Below are 17,585 nucleotides of genomic sequence, written 5' to 3' on the forward strand. Positions count from 1 at the left end.
ACGAGGAGAGAGCAACGTCTCCTGAGAAGGAGAGATTTGCCGTGGTAAGACGATTCGGACCGTCAGATCTTGGATACAAGGCTGAGATCGCTTGTCGCACAACTTTCGTGGCTCTTGAAGCGGTTCTCGACATGTCCCTTCCGATGAGGCGTCGTCAGCCGTCCGTTTCTCTGTTCGCACGATCTCGACCGCACACGTCGTCAGCTTATTACAGGCCTTCGGATTTCGGTCCAATTGGGCCTGAGATTGAGCACCTCGGGTGAAGCGGTTGCGGCACTTTTCCTTCCAACTCGTACCCACAACTACCTTCCTTTCTATTGGAGAATAACATCACCAAAGATGGGCTCCACCAGGAAATTCCCAATCATAAGTCAGCTAGAAGACGGGGATTGCGTTAAGCGCGTGGTGTACTGTGGACGCATGAAAGATGACGAACACACGTAGCTAGCCAAATGTGATGTACACGTATACGTACAATTGAAATGCGTGACATTATCTCGAGCGGGAAAATTTTATGAATGAAATTAATTTGATGGGTTTCAGGAAAACTATCACCATAGTTTACTTGCAGTTATTAGAATCGAATTGATGAATCATACGTAGGTATAAGATATTATTGGATTATGGTGAGGTGTCATGATAAGCGATACAGATATGTTGTCTTTTAATGACAGGAACGAAAGACCTTAAATAGGTTTTTTTTGTGTGAATTTATGAATATTTATATTGAAATATAAAATTGATTTATAAAAATATTTATAATTGATTTTAATATATTTTTTTATATAATTTTAAAATATATATAATAAGATTTTATTTATAAAAGATGTCAATTAATTTAGTAGATATATACTTTGATAGTATAGCTTGCTCGAATCTTATTTTTATTATTTATCAATATTAAATATTTTGGGTTGAGACTTGGGAGAATTGGTCGGATTCTAAGAACATGAAGGGGGAGATGTATTATGTATATGAATAGGATAATAGATATCCAAATCTAGCTTGGCATGTGAGACTTGGATGATTAGATTCAGAGAACAAACAGAATCGAATCTGCAAAGACACTCTATCCTGTCGAGGTGAAATAAACAGAGTGTCGAAGCTGACTAACAGCTGGAAATTGCGTCTTTTCCACCTGACCCACTCTTCATCTTCCTCCTCTTTTCTCGGTTACAGAGCACCAGGTTGTCATCATTGCTTAATAACAGGAAATTTTTGCTTAGTTATAATGTAGCTAGTTTTCTGTGCAATCTCTGCAGAAAATTTATCTTACTGAGCGCAGGAAACAAAGAAGAACGCGATAAAAATCCGTACTTGGTGTCAGCTTGATGGAATTGAATCCTCGTTCCGTATGCTCGCTTCAAAAAGATGAGATCTTGAATGGAGTTTGGTGCCCCTTGCCTTAGGATTTGGTTCGAATTGCCTCCAAAATGGCGTCTTTTTTGTCTCGGAGGGTGATCGAATTGGCGACAGGAAGTCACTTGCGTGCGAACTCTGTTGCGAGAGCTCCGCCTCTTCCTCCAATGGAGCTGGGAGATTGAGATCTCTGCCGCCATTGTTCCTGTGGGCGGCGGTGAACGGGGAGGGAGGATGAGGAAGATGGGGAGCAGGGGAAGTGGCGACGGCGGAGGAAAGGTGGGTTCTTTTGTGGCCGCCGAGTGCCTGGCCGGAGCCGAAGACCCGGTAACAGTAAGGGCACCGCCAGAGCTTGGCGTCGTGGTGGGCCGCGCTAGCGGCAGAGAAATCCTCGCTGTGGATCCGCATCACGGCGGCGGTCGGGACGCGTTCCGCCCTCTCCCTCTTGTGGCTTGCGCGGTGGCCGCCGAGAGCTTGGTATGATCGGAAGACCTTCCGGCACGTGCCGCACCGGAATCTACTGCGCCGCCGCCGCGAGCTGGATCCGATCCCATCCTCCTCCACGTACTTCTCTGCTTCGACCGCGTCCCAGCCGTTGGATTTGCGCTCCTCTGCCTCGTACTTAGACCACGCGTCGCGAGACAGCAGCATGAGCCAGCGAGCGACGGCCTCCTCGGAAGACACGTCAGAGACGGAGCTGAGTGGCGCCGCCGCAGGGGTCTCCGCCGGGACGCTGCGCCGGCGCTTGGGCCAGCGATGAAGGAACGACTCAGTGTCGCTCTCGCGGTCCTCGAAGGCGGAGGTGAAGGAGAATCCTGGGTCTGCAAGACAGAAGCTCTTCACCCGCTTCTCGCGGATAGCATACGTCGCCGGCCCCTTCCCGTCCTCCTCGGCCTCCATTGCAGCCACAGGTGAGGAAGACGAGGCGACAGATGGGGAGGGCAAGGGGCAGGGAAACCTCACAGGAACCACGTGGTGGGAGCGCATGTGGCCGGCGAGGGCGCGGCCATGGGCGAAGCGGCGGTAGCACCGCTTGCATTTGTGCCTCTCCATGGCTTGGTTGCTAAAGGTGGGATCTTTGGCGCTTTCAAGAGCAGCTCTTCTACTGTTCCATCACTTTCTCCGCCTCCTTTGGCAGCTTCCTCTGGAAACAGCGAGAAATATGAGACCGCAGAAACCAACCTTTCCGGTCTCCCTCGCACTCCCCAACAAAGAGAGAGAGAGAGGATGAACTTAAAGATCAAAAGAACAATGAGACGCGAAAGTCTACAAGAAAAAGTAAGAAAGCAGTAAATGCTGGGTGATCTGATGCTCGTCCTCATCAGCGCAACCATGAATGCTATGATTTGATTTGATTGAAAGCCATGTTCTTGAAACCAATTATCTATCATAATATCCCTTGAAGTGTGCACCTCACTGCATTGCCTCAATCTTTTGCCATGCTTGACAAGAAATCTCAAGGAAAGTGATGAGAATTTTGTGTCAGAGGGCTTATTGGATTCTCATTTGGATCTAATTTACTACATACTATCTAAAATGTTCTTTTTAAGAATCAACATGGATTTATTATATATGATAATTTGACATCATCTAAATCCAAAATATTAAGTTGCTAATTAGAACCAACTTCATTAACATCATGCTAATCTTTAGCATACATTTTTATCTTTGTCCTTTCTTTTTTCTCCAATAATATAGTCACTCACAAATTCATGTGATGCCAACTCATACATATACCCTACACTTTATGTTTGTGAGTGATGACATTACTTCTCATATGAAATAAAAAAAAGGGTCCCTATGAATAGCAACCTTCAATAACTACACCACCTCCAAAAGTGTTTGTATTTTCCTATGTGTTTTTTGCTGGGACCCAAGACATTTTACTTGTAGAAAAAAAATAATGAGGAATTAACTATCTTTTTTTTCATTTAAAAGACAATGTCTTAGGAAAGCCTAAGACATTGTTTTAAGAAACAAGAAGAACAAAATTATAATGTAATATAAATTATGTTAATGTGTATAAGCAATTATCATGTCACTAAAAATATATGTATGTTTATGTGTACACCCAATATCCCTAAAAATAAAATATAAATTATGTGCATACCCCTCTCCATATTTCATTCTATCAATTTCTTTCTTGATTATAATGTCATTTACAATCCTTATAGAAAACCCTAAGGGCATAGTTGCTTAAATTTAGCTTAAACTAATGTAGCATTTAAGACAACTTCAAGTAGTATTCATCTAGATACAAATATTTGAGAAAAGCACACAAATTAATGATCAAAGATGATTAATATATATCATCATATAGGTTAAGAGTCAAGGATGATTTCCTCGATTTTTTTTTTCTATTCTTTTTCAGAAAGTATCTTTAATTTTTATTTTTATAGTATCTCATTTTTTTTATCTTGTAAAATATTCTTACCCTTTCATTCTCTCCCTGTCCTTTCGAGATAAGAATATTTATGAAATTAAAAAATACGATCGAGAAATAATAAAATAAATATATCTTTTGATGTACAAAAATCACACAGAGTAATTACTAATAGTTTCATATTTTTTTTATTTTTCAAAATATGATAACAGTAATTATTACTATAACAACAACAATAATACTGATGATGTCCTACTTATTAATATATATAATATATATTAATGAGCAGGACATCATCATCAGTATAATTATTGTTGTTGTTGTAGTAATTTATTGTTATCATAAGACATTGTTATTAGTATAATAATAATAATTATTGTTGTAGTAATTAATGAGCAGGATATTATTGTTGTTATATATATATATATATATATATATATATATATATATATATATATATATATATATATATATATATATATATATATATATATATATATATATATATATATATATATATATATATGTGTGTGTGTGTGTGTGTGTGTGTGAGAGAGAGAGAGATATTAATGAGCAGCACATCATCATCAGTATTATTATTGTTGTAGTAGTAATTACTGTTATCATACTTTAGAAAACAGAAAACAAAAACTTTGGCTGCAGGTCCGGTCAAAGTCACTCACACACACACTCGAGAGGATGGTGGAATCGATAGCGACGAGAGGCAACCAAAAGAGATTGGCAGCCACCGACGCATAGAAGAAAGTACTCCGTCAACCCCCTCTGTCAGCGGGCTTCCCCTCTCCGCCCTCCCTCCTCCCCCTTCCGCTCTCCTTCCTCCAAAGATCCCACTTTCCCCTTCCCGGATTTCCCTTAACTTCGCTCGTCGTCGGAGGGACAGGAGGCGGAGGAGGCAGAAGAGCACCGCGAGGAGGAGGATCCTAAGGGAGGGTCCTTGGCATGGATTGCGGGTCGGCAGCCGCCGGGGAGGGGCACATCAAGGGCGTCCCGACGCACGGTGGCCTCTACGTGCAGTACAACGTGTACGGCAACCTCTTCGAGGTCACCGCCAAGTACGTCCCCCCTCTCCGCCCCATCGGCCGCGGTGCCTACGGCATCGTCTGGTGAGTCGAGAAGTCTCCTTCTTTATGGTTTTCGAGCTGCTTTGAGTTCCCTTTGATAGGCTCGTGATGGAGATGTTGTCTGGTTCCAATTGGGTTCTTTCTTCCCTTCGTGTTCACCGTTCACTTTGTGGTTTGAATTGAAATAATTCAAAGGAAGAAGAAGGTTAGGGCTCAATTTTGAGTGATTCTTGATGCGGTAGCACTGAGTTTCGTTGACTTGGCATCGTGAATGGGGCAGATCCAGGTAAATCTCCGAGGCAAAACTTCTCGCAGCAAACTGATAGACACTATGCTGATGATAGTAACGTTAGCTTGAGATTTTAGTCCCTTCGAAAGATAGAATATTGAGAAGAATGGGATGGCTTTGAGATGGCTGGCAACGAGGTAGTTTCTTTTAAATGATCTTGTGGTTGAGAGGTCCGTACTAGATCACTCTATTATCGGACCACTTGAACTACAGGGGCTATGCTTTTGAATGTGGAAACCTTTACAGCAGTGGTGATTACATGCGATCTCTGTCATGTTCTCTGCCTTCTCTATTCTATGGAAGTTGACATGCTAATCTCCGTAGTTAATGTTGCCTCAATAACTTGATACTGTATGATTTTGTGTTTTGCCGATGAATGTGATGCAGAAGGCAAACTCATTGCTGCATTTCTAGAAACTGGAGCAGGCTAATTGATAAAATGAGCATGATTAACTGTGCTATGCAATAACGGGCATCACACAGGCTCAAATTTTGTCATAGGTAATTAAAACTAAAAATATTGGAATAGTCTTCCATGACCCTAATTCCTTTATTTCTTGTGGTTGGCCACGGCTATATCAGTATCTGTGGCTGCCGTTGCTCCCTGCTGTTTGGCTCTCGAACTCAACATCTGCAGTCAAAAGTGAGGAGGCACCTTGTTTGTTTGTCCTGATTCACATGTATAAATAATAAAAGGATGGAAAAAAATTAAGGCTTTTTTAATGGAACTACACAAGGTTTGCTGATATGATGCAATTTGTGCCTCTTAATGAAGCTCTCATTAAAAATGATCATGGAGTATTTGTGCTCACAGTTCACCTAAGTTATGATCTTTGACAACAACAGTCATGCACCTATGGTCCAAGTTAAGCATAGCTTGGACAAGACAACAAGTTATATCGTCAATGCAGATTAGTCATGTTCTGTATTAATAGTTTAATTATTCTAATCAATCTTTGGTACAACCATGATTAAAAAAATATTATTTTCCCCCCTTCTTTAGTGCTGCAGTGAATTCTCAGACTCGTGAAGAGATTGCAATAAAGAAGATTGGCAATGCATTTGATAACAGAATTGATGCCAAAAGAACCTTACGAGAAATAAAGCTTCTTCGTCACATGGATCATGAAAATGTAAGTCTAGCATGAAGCTGACATGACTTTGTCGTCATTTATATTCTCTCTATGTTTTTTTAGTTATAAGATAATTCAATTAATTTGCAATCTCATTCCTAGTGTTTCTGGTAGTTGAATGGATTTTCTGACAATTTGACATTGGATGACTCCGTCGCTCATAGTCATTGTCCAGCATTGAAAGGACTTAATTCTTTAATCCAGAGAAAACTAATACAAAAAATCTAAGATTTACTAGTAACCAGTAATACTGAAACATGTTCAGATTCATAATGAAGTTTCACTCTGCTTCATGATGCAAGACTAGAAGTGATTTTGGTTAAACCTAGCGCTGTTTTTGTTTTTTTGAGTTTGATCATTTAGTCAGGAATAATTTCTATGTTTTTGTAGGCATTCCAACAGGTTTCATTCTGAGTAACATAAATCGTGCTGGTTTTCTTCCAAGTATTCATTTTCTTAAGCCTTCAAATAAGCTAATCTTGAGTCCGTATTAGATGAGGCTATTATCTGACAACTTAAAACTATGAGGGTATGCTTTTTTGTATAATAACCTTTACTTCTAGAGTGATTGCATGCCTTTTGTATCACTTAGCTAATGCTTTTTGCTTGTTCCCTTTTATTCAACTGGTTGTTTATAGTGGCTCTTGATGATTAAGTTTTGTTCTTAATTATGTTGAATTTTTGCCTGGGCACAAAGAAGGCACAACAAGACATAAAATCTATATCTTGCTCACTTGACTTTGCAGGTTCAATTGCATGCTTATGGCATGGACCATGCACTTAATGAAAGGCTTAAGGATTATAAAGATGCATCCTTCTTAGTTTCCAATATTCTTTTTTTTTTTTCTAACAGATTGATGATTCAGTTAGGTTTGGTTTCATCTTTACATTGTTAAATTGGTTCCTAGGCTTTTAGACATCTTAGTGCTTTTGTTTGATTTGAGCATTCAATAACCTGGAATGTGTAGACATAGTGACAAAAAAGGAAAGAGGGTGGTACTACTAATTCTCATGTATACCATACAGTGTTGTGGTTGGCATGCTATTCTCTGGTATTTATAGATACAACCAAACACACTTTGTAGTGTTCAAGAGAATAAGATGGTTATCACATGGGCACTTTTCTAGTCCTGGGCTAAGATAACTAAATCAAATTAAATTGAAAAGACTATGGAATTTTTTTTATTAATCTAGCAGTTAACTCAAATGGAATTATTTCGAGAAAGATCAACCCATACTTACTTCACTATTTCAACAATTTGTACTTATTTTATGTTATTGTTTACTGCTTTGGATGTAGTAGATTAATCTTACATTGTGAAATTTGAGTTTGATCAGTCTTCCATGTGCTTAGCTTGATAAGGTTGCAGTTAAGCCATATTTAAAGAGAGTTTTATTTTCTAAAGGGCACTCTATCTTTCATGAACATATTAATATGTTTCAGTTTTTGAATTGTTGCTTTACAGCCTTGCCTTTGTAGTATTTATGCATTGAGATAACTATTTTGGCTGCAGGTTATTGCAATTAAGGACATCATTCGCCCTCCAAACAGGGAAAATTTCAATGATGTCTACATTGTTTATGAGCTAATGGATACTGATCTTCATCAGATAATTCGCTCCAAGCAAACATTGACCGATGACCATTGCCAGGTTTGGTGCTAGCAATCTCTTTGTGAAAGTAACCTGTAACACCCCTGATTAGTCCCACATTGAAAGTGGATAAGATTAAGATTGTCTTATAAGGGTTTAATGAGTGTACTACTATCAACTTTAGTTTAAGCATTTTGGTCAGTGGTTTAGACCAAACCTAAACCACATGAAGTTGATAGGCCAGTTAGCCCATCAGTCTCGGGTCGTGACAAAACCTACTTGTATGATCTGCTTTTTTTTTATCATAAAGCTCTAAGAATTATGAATATTTAGTAAGATGTAAGCCTCATTGGTTCTCTTGAATGATCCAGAATTACTGGAGGAATTGTCAATAAATCAGAAATAATACATACTTTGTGCTTGATTTAGCTGCAAATTGGTATCTGTTATAGATTTTACCATCAGATTTGCACACAATTGATACTGGATGTCAAACATTATGAGATTTTATTTATGTTCTATGCCAGAAATAGTCCAACAAAATATATTCTAGCTATATGTGCACATCATTTTTGTAATATTTTTCTGACAAGGCAAATGTTGTTTCACACATGATCTTATAAGTACTTTACTGAGAAGAATATTCATGATAAAATCTGGACTATATCTGCATTCCTTTTCCCTTCTTTAATCATTCTAATGTTATTTGCATTTGTTTTCCTTCTCTAACTGTTCTAATGTTACTTCTCTTACTTATTTTTCCCCTTAGTTATGCATGTAAGTTTCGTTTGATATTCTGTTAATTTAGAAGTTTGTGATCCTTGTACTTTGATAAGATTGGAGAAACTTTTGATCTTCTTCTTGTGCTGCATTCTTAAGAACTTTTTACTGCATATTAGGAGATTGCTTTCTAAGTGTAATGATGTAATCTCAATATTATTAAAATGGTCAAGGATTCTTTCTTGGTGACTTGAAATCCTTAGCAAACCCTGTTGCACAGTTAGAGTTTCTCTGCTCAAGATTTTCCAATATCGATTGCTATTATTAAATATAAATGGCAAATATATCTTTTAATTTACTATTTTATGTTTAGTCTTTGCTGAGGTTAGTAACTTTTTCAGATTTTTATCACTCACCTTAGTTTCCATACATGTTTTGCTCCCTGACAGCTTGTCATTTCAACTTGCAATTCTGGCTTTCATGACACTGACTATTGTTGGCAGTTTTTTCTTTATCAATTACTTCGAGGGTTGAAATATGTGCACTCAGCAAGCGTCCTGCACCGTGATCTTAAGCCTAGCAATTTGCTCTTGAATGCAAATTGTGACCTTAAGATTGGAGATTTTGGATTGGCAAGAACAACATCTGAGACAGATTTCATGACTGAATATGTTGTCACTCGTTGGTACCGGGCACCTGAACTGCTCCTTAACTGTTCAGAGTACACTGCTGCTATTGACATCTGGTCAGTGGGTTGCATACTTGGTGAGATTGTGACCAGAGAACCTTTATTTCCTGGAAAGGATTATGTCCATCAGTTAAGGCTGATAACCGAGGTACAATTTTAGATGTATTTCACAGTTAAATAATCTTTCTTCTACTTTAATTACTTGCAGACAAATTTTCTGTTCCTGTTTTATGCTGATTATCAATCAACTCAAACATATTGATCCTAATTCTTTATCTTGTTAGTGATACTGCAAATGTTGTATAAGTGACATTATTACTTATGATGATTAAGTGGTTGCTAAATATCTACTTTGTCTTTCCCAATAAACACTTAGTTGCTTGCTTCCTTCTGCTGGGTTTACTTTTTTTGACAGTTCTGTATTTAATAGATATCTCATTCTACTTCACCTCTTTGTTGTTTGTAGGTTTGTGTACCATAAAAAAACCTTAGGTAAGTTGCAATACCATATGTTGAATTTTCTTTATGAAATCATCTAAACCTGGCAAAAATTTGTGTTCTACAATTTATTGATAGGCTGTCTGATCACATTAATCAAAACTGGGCCACCTTTCATTTACTATGTATTTCTTGAGGCTATCGCATATGTCATAGGTGTAGAATGAGATATTTAAACTGTTGGAGTAAGTTTTAAAGCGATTAATAACTGCCAAATTGGAATCGTCAGGCACATATACCTATCTGTTCTGTTGGACACAGACATTTGTTTGGTATATCTGAAATCTATCTTTTGCAACCATATCCATGGTTAAATCTGTACAGAAGCAACATGTGTTTGTGATGGTTGTTATTTTGACTTGTATTGGTCATTACTAGTCGGCACCATACTGCACTGATTTGTACATGCTGGTCCACCAAAGAACTGGTGTGACTAGAATCTGAATTGCAATTTCTCATGTAGAGATTCTGATATCCAAACAACATAGCATACTCATTTATCCAACTACAGTGAAATTCCATATTATGCTGGTGGTGTAATTGAATCTAGGTGAGATATTATTTCTTATGGCTAATAATCTGACATCTCATTGAATTTTCATCATGGGAAGCTAATAGGCTCACCTGATGACTCAAGCCTTGGATTTCTCAGAAGTGACAATGCCCGTAGATATGTGAGATCACTTCCTCAATACCCAAAGCAAAATTTTTGTGCTAGGTTTCCCACCATGTCAAATGGAGCAATTGATTTACTGGAAAAAATGCTTGTATTTGATCCAAGCAAGAGAATTACAGGTATAAGCAGCTTCTAATGGTTATTATAAAGCTTTAGTCATTTGTGTTATATTTAAAATATACCAATGTGTCTCTGTGGCAGTTGACCAAGCTCTGCACCATCCATACTTAGCGTCTCTCCACGACATTAATGATGAGCCCGTTTGCCCAACTCCATTCAACTTTGATTTTGAACGTCCATCATATACTGAAGAAGATATTAAAGAACTTATCTGGAGAGAATCACTGAAGTTCAACCCAGATCCAGTATACTAGGTTTTTCTGTTTGATGCTTGCTGTTGGCATTTGTAATTATGATTACTCTTTGAATTGAAGCCACCTAAAGCCAGTGAAAGTTAATCATTGGGCAACTCATCGGATTCATTCACAAATCTGTGACGTGAAGTCAAGACGAGGCTTGAGGAAATAAGGTAAAACTCAGATCCTCAGGATCTAAAACAGTGCTTTAAATGCCGAATCTGTAATTTACTATTTGAGAAGTTTGTGCTCTTTGTATAGGATGTTATTGCAGGTGTCATGTTCCTTTATCAACTGCTTCGTAGAAGTCATTATTAGGGCAATCTAATCACCTTGAGTCTTTTTTGACAATGTGATTATTATGTTGAAATATCAGTAGGAAACTATATATATGGCTTGTCTGTCTTTACGTCTTATTATGTTTCTTATCATTTATGTTTGCTTAATTTATACATTGAATTGATAACTTTTGTCTGAAGAGCCAATATAACATGATTGTTCAATTGATCATTTACTCTTCTCTAAAACATACATATGTGCATGCATTATTTGATACAGATGGACTTTGTCAAAAGATCTCACTTTATGGTAAACTAAAACTGGAGACCAATCAGTTTGTATTACACATGCCAGATTACACCATGCTACTGAACTAAAATTTGTGGTCAAGACTCCAAAGCATGACATTATGGTTGGTGAATTACTTGTGATAAACTTGTGATAGGCTATGAAAAGTTGGTCTTGGGTTCTTCATGTCCAATGGACATAATTGTTTATGATCAAACCCAAAAGTTGGCACTAACAAAACAGACTTTTAATACTATTGATTGGCAGGATCTCAATCAATCCCCATCTTCATGCTATGATATAGGGAGCAGTGCATATTATTTGAGAAAAGAAGGAAAACAGTTAGCCACCTTTCTATTTTCATCCATCTAATTTACCTCACCTATATTTTTTCACATTAATGTAGCTTGAAATGCTTGAATGGATAATGAATTTGAAGACATGCTTCAGCTTATGACAATAGTATGATATTTTTGTTTCTAGAACTTATTGCCTGAATTCAATTAATTATAAACCGCAGCTTCTGTATAGTTTTTAGTTAATCCAATTCTTCTTATTTTTCTTTTTTTTGTCTTCTTCACATTTTTGCTTCATCCCATTTCATATATGTTCTGTTTATATTTTACTCATCTGCATTAACAGCAATAGAAATACTGACTAGAATTCAAGGCCACATCTACTGTCTGTTATGGTTCTTCCATGCACCCAATACAAACTGTTTTGGCAGTTCATTGAGTTATCTATATTTGCATAGACTCATACTGCTCATTTATTCCATACCACATTATCTAGTTATCTTTTGATATCATAATCTACAATCATATCACAGGCATAATGATCTCCTTTTCCAAATTACATGAAGATTCGATGGTAGTTAAATCTTTGTTCACTAGATGGAATTGGGTGTCCAAATAAATCATGTACTGCCCTTGCCCTTCATACCAGGTATTTGAAAAGTACTAGACGTTAAAAAGCGTCCAGGTCCCAAAATATTCAAGATGTTTTGAAATATTAAATATAATAAAATATATATTATAATTGATAAATATAATTATATAAATAAAAATATAATATTAAATTAAAAAGATCTAAGGTATCAAGTCGCATTATTCATCTTCTAATAATAAAGATGTCAAAAGACTTAAAACAATAAGATTTTACATTAAATTTATCATAATTAACATCGTCATTCTCATATATATCATCTTTCTTTTCCTCTTGTCCATATTCATAAAAATATGTTTTCTTCTTTTTGATAATGATAGAAGATAAACTTGAGGCTTCTGTACTCATTTTTGCTTTCGTCATCTGTCTTGTATATGTTTGTAGTTTTTAACTCCTGAGATTTGTTACATTTCTCATCTCAAGTTCTCATCTTTAAATATAATATAGTTTTTGACATATTGTAACTTTACACTCATTTCTTCCGCAAACCACTCATTTGAATCATTAATATCTTGTAATGAGATTGGATTAATGATATTTTACAAATCATGACGAATCTTCTGATAATACCTTATATAAACTAGATCATGTAATTATTGATACTCTAATCGATTTTTTCTCTTTGTGTGAATCTATTGTGTCGTATAATTAAAAAATATATACTAACACATCTATCTAAAAAAAAGATTAATTGAAACAAAAATATTTTGTAATCCTTAAAGCCACTCTAATTTCGCTCACAACATATAGAACTATAAGTTAAACTAAGAATTTTGATAGCCAATTACTATAAGTTCGAGACAAAATTTTTAAGAACTTTCTTTGCATTTCAATTAAAAGATTGTCCAATTTTAGTTTCTATCTAATCAGACGTAGAATTTGCTTCGGTTATTAGTCTGAGAATGGTTTGGATGATACCCATTTGGTTTTGTTTCCATCTTCAGGTTGAGTTGAGTATGATCACTGAAATATAGATCCCATTATGAAATCTTTCAGATACAGATCCCATTATGAAATCATTATATTATATTCATCACTTTTTTAACACTCTTTCATTGCATTCTAAATTTTATTTTTATATTAATAACTATTGCATTTTATATCTTCAATAATTCCATTTTGTTGACATTGCAAAGGAGGAGGAATAGTTGACTGTTGTAAGACCTTCATGCCAACATCAAGCATGAGGAAGCCGCAGCATACACGTCAAGCACTGATGGCTTTCACGTACGTGCACTCCTGGAGTTGGACGTCGTCCATGGGCGAGGCGTCGGTGGGGAACGGACACGGCTGAGCTCCGTCACCCTGATCCGCCAGCGACGCACAAGCCGCAGGCGACACCCCACTCGAGACCCCTTCGACGTCGGCGCAGTACCACGGTAGCTTCCTCGCCTTCCTCAACTCCACGGTGACGTTGGAGATGCAGATGCCGGTGAAGGGCGCGTTGGGGATCCCCTCCAGCCTCGCCGCCATGGTCACGTTGTACGCCGTCACCTCGCTGTAGCTGATCCCGTCCACTACAGGGATCGCGTTGGGGTCGAACTTGTCGTCCGGGTGGGACTTGTAGTTGCCCGTCATCCAGAACACCCACTTCATCGTGCTCAGGTACATCCGTCGCACGTACACATCCTTCACGTAAGCGCCCCTTCCGACCGCCGTCTTAATCCGGACGCCGGATTCCGAGTTGATGGCGGTGATGTCCTCCGCCCTCACGTCCTGGATCCCCCCGGACATCTCGCTACCTAGCGCGATCACCGCGCTGGTCGGCGAGATGCACGTCAGCCGTCTAATGACTATGTGCTGGCTCGGCATGCCGTAGGAGATGCCGTACTCATCCCACCCGCTCTTTATCGCGACGCAGTCGTCGCCTGAGACGATGTAGCAGTCCTCTATCCGCACATTGGAGCAGGAATCTGCGACATCAAGAAGCACATGAGAGCCTGACATTTCTGCAAACAAGTGGTAGGAGCAGCACGAGTGCCTACCCGGGTTGATCCCATCAGTGTTGGGAGAATGAACCGGCGCAAGGATCGTGATCCCGGAAACAACGATGTTACTGCATCGATCGACTGCTTTCAGTCGCAAACCATAGAAATGTTTAGGGAATTTAGCTGAGGAGATGAACAGAACAGACCTGCTGTAGACCGGATGGATGTTCCACGAAGGAGAATTCAGGAGTGTGAGGTTGGATATAAAGATCTGGTCGGAGTGCATCAGCTCGATGAGGTAGCCTCGCGTGTACTTGAGCTTGTGGCCATGGAACTTGGACCACCAGAAGGCGCCCTGCCCATCGATGGTTCCATTGTCCCCTGCAATTTGGGAGAGAAGAATCATAATCTGTGTAGTTTCTTGGAGATTAGAAGCAAGGTTGCAGCAGACCTGTGATGATAACATCGGTGAGGTTTGATCCTCCAATGAGACTGCTGTATCTTCCACCAGCGGCATCCCTCCCTCTGCCATAAGAGGGAAGGGGATCTATGATTGGCCATGCGTTCATGTCCTGTTCCAGTAGTAGATTTGCAGGGCTTATGTATGCATAATCTATCTTTTTGGAAGGATATATATGTGTATATATATATATATTTATATATATATGTGCAATATTAAAATCTGGAAGGATAAATGTGATATTGATTGAATGAAACTGAGAATTAAAAGAGAAAGAATAGATTAATAAAAGAAAAAAAGAAGAAGCAAAAGGTGTTATGGTTTTTATTTATTTATTTATTTATATGTTCTTAAATGATTAGATTTTGAGTCCTCCAAACTGTGTTACTCATTCGAAGGAATGAACAGAGAGGATGGTGGGGCGGGGAGGGGGAACGCAGGCGGTGAGTTACCTGTGTGGCGAGGATGACGGCGTCACGGTGGAGGAAGAGGGTGAAGGAGCTGGTGAGGTTGAAAGGCCCGGTGAGCCACCGCCCGGCGGGGACGAAGAGCATCCCGCCGCCGTCGGAGGCGAACTGGCTGAGGTGCGTCACCGCAGCGGAGAACGCCTCCGTGTTGGAGGTGGCGCCGTCGCCAACCCCGCCGAAGTCCTCCAGGGACGCCGTGTGGGCCCGGCAGGCGGTGGCGGAGTACTTGAACGCCTCCACCGCCCCGCTGCCGTCGCCCTCGTCCTCCCCGTGGAAGCGGCTCGTCCTTCTGATGGACTCTGCCGGTCCGGTGTACGCCGCCATTAGAAGCAGCCATGTCGCCAGAATCTGGTTGCGAGAGAAGAACTCAAGGAGTAAGAAGAAAAATTAGATTCAACGAGTGAAATTTCTGGTTTCTCGAAGGATATAAATGCGAAAAACGGATCCTTCCGAAAAAAGAAAGAAAGATCTTTAAAGGAAATGCTTTTCGCGTAGATTTCATCCTGTATCGAACTCAAGAAGATGAAAGATCAAACGTCATGAGATAAATTTCCAGTTTTTCTCTGTGTACAGGGAAAAATGGTTCTTTTTAGGGGGGAAAAGGGATTTTTGAGGAGGTACTCCGGAAGGAGATGAACGAGAACGCAATGCACCAAAGTTGCTCCGCTTCTTCGCATCATCCTTCACACGAAGAATGGGAAGTTCTTCGGAGACATTACAGTGGCTTCGATCTAAGCCAGGCAAAAGAACAAGAACATGGCTAATTGCCGAATGGAGCGGTGAAAGAGGACGGCGATCCTGCCACAGAAAAGAAAGAAAGGGAGGGGTGGCAGTGGTGATGACAACGGCGGTACCTGCGGGAGCGAGATGCTTCTGCGCCTCTGCAACTCCATTTGCCGGAGGAGGACAGAGGAAAGATGAAGGAGACGGGCGCGGAAGTCGTCTTCCCCAGCAACCGCGCGCAGAAGGCAGCGACTGGGTTGGCAATGGAAGTAAGCGGCCAAATGGAGCACATTTATAGGCGACGTCTCATTTGGTGGTATCCACCACTAAACCCATCACAATAACACTGCTCTCATCAACTCAACTCCTTTCCACTCATAACAACATCTGCACCAAACACTCGTGCTCTCATGAACAGATTGCTGCAGTTTCCATGTCGTGTTGCCAAAAGAAAATACTGGATTTTTTTTTGAGGTATTTTCTAACGACTAATCTTTTGGGATTACTAATAATACTACTAAATAGCCAGTGAATATTATGGTGCTGCCTCTTCCGCATTTCATCGAACAGGTTATGATCAACCTACTCGACTCCCATGGGAGAAAACGACGGAAAGCATCACACGCTCGACGGTGAGGATTTCTGACACCGAGAGCGACCTCAGCCCGTGAGTAGCGTCTCCCCCGTCCGCAAGCGCGCCCGTGTCCCGCCCCGCTATGATTTAATTAGCATGGCTCCGACAAGGAGAGCACGAGGAGGCTCCACCCACCACTACGCCTCCCGCTTCACTCACATGCGCAGCACTCGCAGAAACCGCCCCACTCGAGAGCGGGCGACTGCGCAAAAGACGAGAGGTGAGGCAGCCAACCAAACAAAAGCACTTCGCACCTCCGACTCCCTCTTTTTGTTCGGTGCCGCCGCTCTTTGTCCTGCGCGTGAGCAAAGGGAGGAGCACTTCGTGATCTGTTAGTCATTAAAGCAAACAACTGATGCCTCTTTTTCTTCTATGCACGCTATCGCCATCTTCCATCTTATCTTGTAGGTGGGCAAAAAGACTGCGACTGTGGGTGCCGAGGTGGGAGTCATGTCACCAGCCACAGGCTTAATCGCCCGCTCCATTGTCTTGAGCATTTGACTCTATCTCTCACGCGTTGCTTCCTTTGTTCGATTTGATGGCTGTTGTTTGTCTGGTATTTGTCGTTTGGATGTGCACATTCTCGAGAAGTCGAAGCAGAGCATTTAGTAAATTTTAAGACATATTTCCATGTGGAAGCTAATAAATTCTAAAAATAATATTTAATAACTCATGTGTTAGTAATTCGAGACCATTAATTGGGTTATTGGAGATTGGGATGATTAATTACGCATTCTTATCATTTAGCCGTTAGCTTATAATTATTTTCAATAAAAGAAAAAAAGAAGTTCACTTTCTCATATTTCAAATCTCTCTTTCTTGTTCTACATGAGATTATTTACATCATATGAGCCATTGATCTCCTAACCATCCTTAATTTGGACTCGAAACTATATTGAAGGATAGCCAACTCAAAAGACTCCCAAGTTCATAAATCTAGCCAGTAATCCATGAGGTTGGCAGCAAACATCCACATGCAAACAACCCTTCTCAATGCCGGGAAAGAAACTAGCCTACTGATTTAACACAAGCAACCATTCGATCTACATTAGTTGACATCACCCAGGAACAGGTCTCAAATTCTA

The 17,585-nt window shown here is 39.7% G+C and overlaps 3 protein-coding genes and 1 long non-coding RNA gene across 5 annotated transcripts; 2 read left to right on the forward strand and 2 right to left on the reverse strand.

Annotated features, from left to right (window-relative positions):
* Nucleotides 1-1,323: 1,323 nt before the first annotated feature.
* On the reverse strand, nt 1,324-2,412 carry LOC103981567 (zinc finger protein ZAT1-like). The gene has a single exon (XM_009398318.3). It carries the CDS (start codon nt 2,410-2,412, stop codon nt 1,324-1,326), a length of 1,089 nt encoding a protein of 362 aa, XP_009396593.2.
* Nucleotides 2,413-4,426: 2,014 nt separating this feature from the next.
* LOC135609580 (mitogen-activated protein kinase 2-like) lies at nt 4,427-11,185 on the forward strand. The gene is made up of 6 exons (XM_065102980.1): nt 4,427-4,866; nt 6,117-6,246; nt 7,761-7,898; nt 9,062-9,394; nt 10,356-10,539; nt 10,622-11,185. Exons 1-6 carry the CDS (start codon nt 4,703-4,705, stop codon nt 10,792-10,794), a joined length of 1,122 nt encoding a protein of 373 aa, XP_064959052.1. The 5' UTR covers nt 4,427-4,702; the 3' UTR covers nt 10,795-11,185.
* Nucleotides 11,186-13,383: 2,198 nt separating this feature from the next.
* LOC135609579 (probable polygalacturonase) lies at nt 13,384-16,154 on the reverse strand. Of its 2 annotated transcripts, none has more exons than XM_065102979.1 (6): nt 15,998-16,154; nt 15,129-15,491; nt 14,668-14,788; nt 14,423-14,597; nt 14,274-14,344; nt 13,384-14,201 (listed from the first exon to the last, which is right to left on the reverse strand). In XM_065102979.1, exons 1-6 carry the CDS (start codon nt 16,034-16,036, stop codon nt 13,495-13,497), a joined length of 1,476 nt encoding a protein of 491 aa, XP_064959051.1. In that variant the 5' UTR covers nt 16,037-16,154; the 3' UTR covers nt 13,384-13,494. The 2 variants fall into 2 exon arrangements, with proteins under 2 accessions (XP_064959051.1, XP_064959050.1); XM_065102978.1 differs by having other exon boundaries at nt 15,129-15,509; nt 15,998-16,141.
* Nucleotides 16,155-16,603: 449 nt separating this feature from the next.
* On the forward strand, nt 16,604-17,033 carry LOC135609581 (uncharacterized). Its single transcript, XR_010485808.1, has 2 exons — nt 16,604-16,720; nt 16,909-17,033. It is a non-coding gene; the product is annotated as an uncharacterized LOC135609581 (long non-coding RNA).
* The last annotated feature ends 552 nt before the right edge of the window (nt 17,034-17,585 follow it).

The sequence above is a fragment of the Musa acuminata genome, chromosome BXJ2-4, assembly GCF_036884655.1.
Source record: "Musa acuminata AAA Group cultivar baxijiao chromosome BXJ2-4, Cavendish_Baxijiao_AAA, whole genome shotgun sequence".
NCBI lineage: Eukaryota > Viridiplantae > Streptophyta > Magnoliopsida > Zingiberales > Musaceae > Musa > Musa acuminata.

Bases quoted from the DNA above. Each gene is read 5' to 3' on its own strand.
- LOC103981567 (XM_009398318.3), bottom strand. From the start codon at position 2,412: ATGGAGAGGCACAAATGCAAGCGGTGCTACCGCCGCTTCGCCCATGGC.
- LOC135609580 (XM_065102980.1), top strand. From the start codon at position 4,703: ATGGATTGCGGGTCGGCAGCCGCCGGGGAGGGGCACATCAAGGGCGTC. The intron at 6,247-7,760 runs GTAAGTCTAGCA...TTTTGGCTGCAG, and splicing joins GTCACATGGATCATGAAAAT to GTTATTGCAATTAAGGACAT. The intron at 7,899-9,061 runs GTTTGGTGCTAG...TATTGTTGGCAG, and splicing joins TGACCGATGACCATTGCCAG to TTTTTTCTTTATCAATTACT.
- LOC135609579 (XM_065102978.1), bottom strand. From the start codon at position 16,036: ATGGAGTTGCAGAGGCGCAGAAGCATCTCGCTCCCGCAG. The intron at 14,598-14,667 runs GTCTGCTGCAAC...CCCAAATTGCAG, and splicing joins CACCGATGTTATCATCACAG to GGGACAATGGAACCATCGAT. The intron at 14,202-14,273 runs GTAGGCACTCGT...TTGATGTCGCAG, and splicing joins CACTGATGGGATCAACCCGG to ATTCCTGCTCCAATGTGCGG.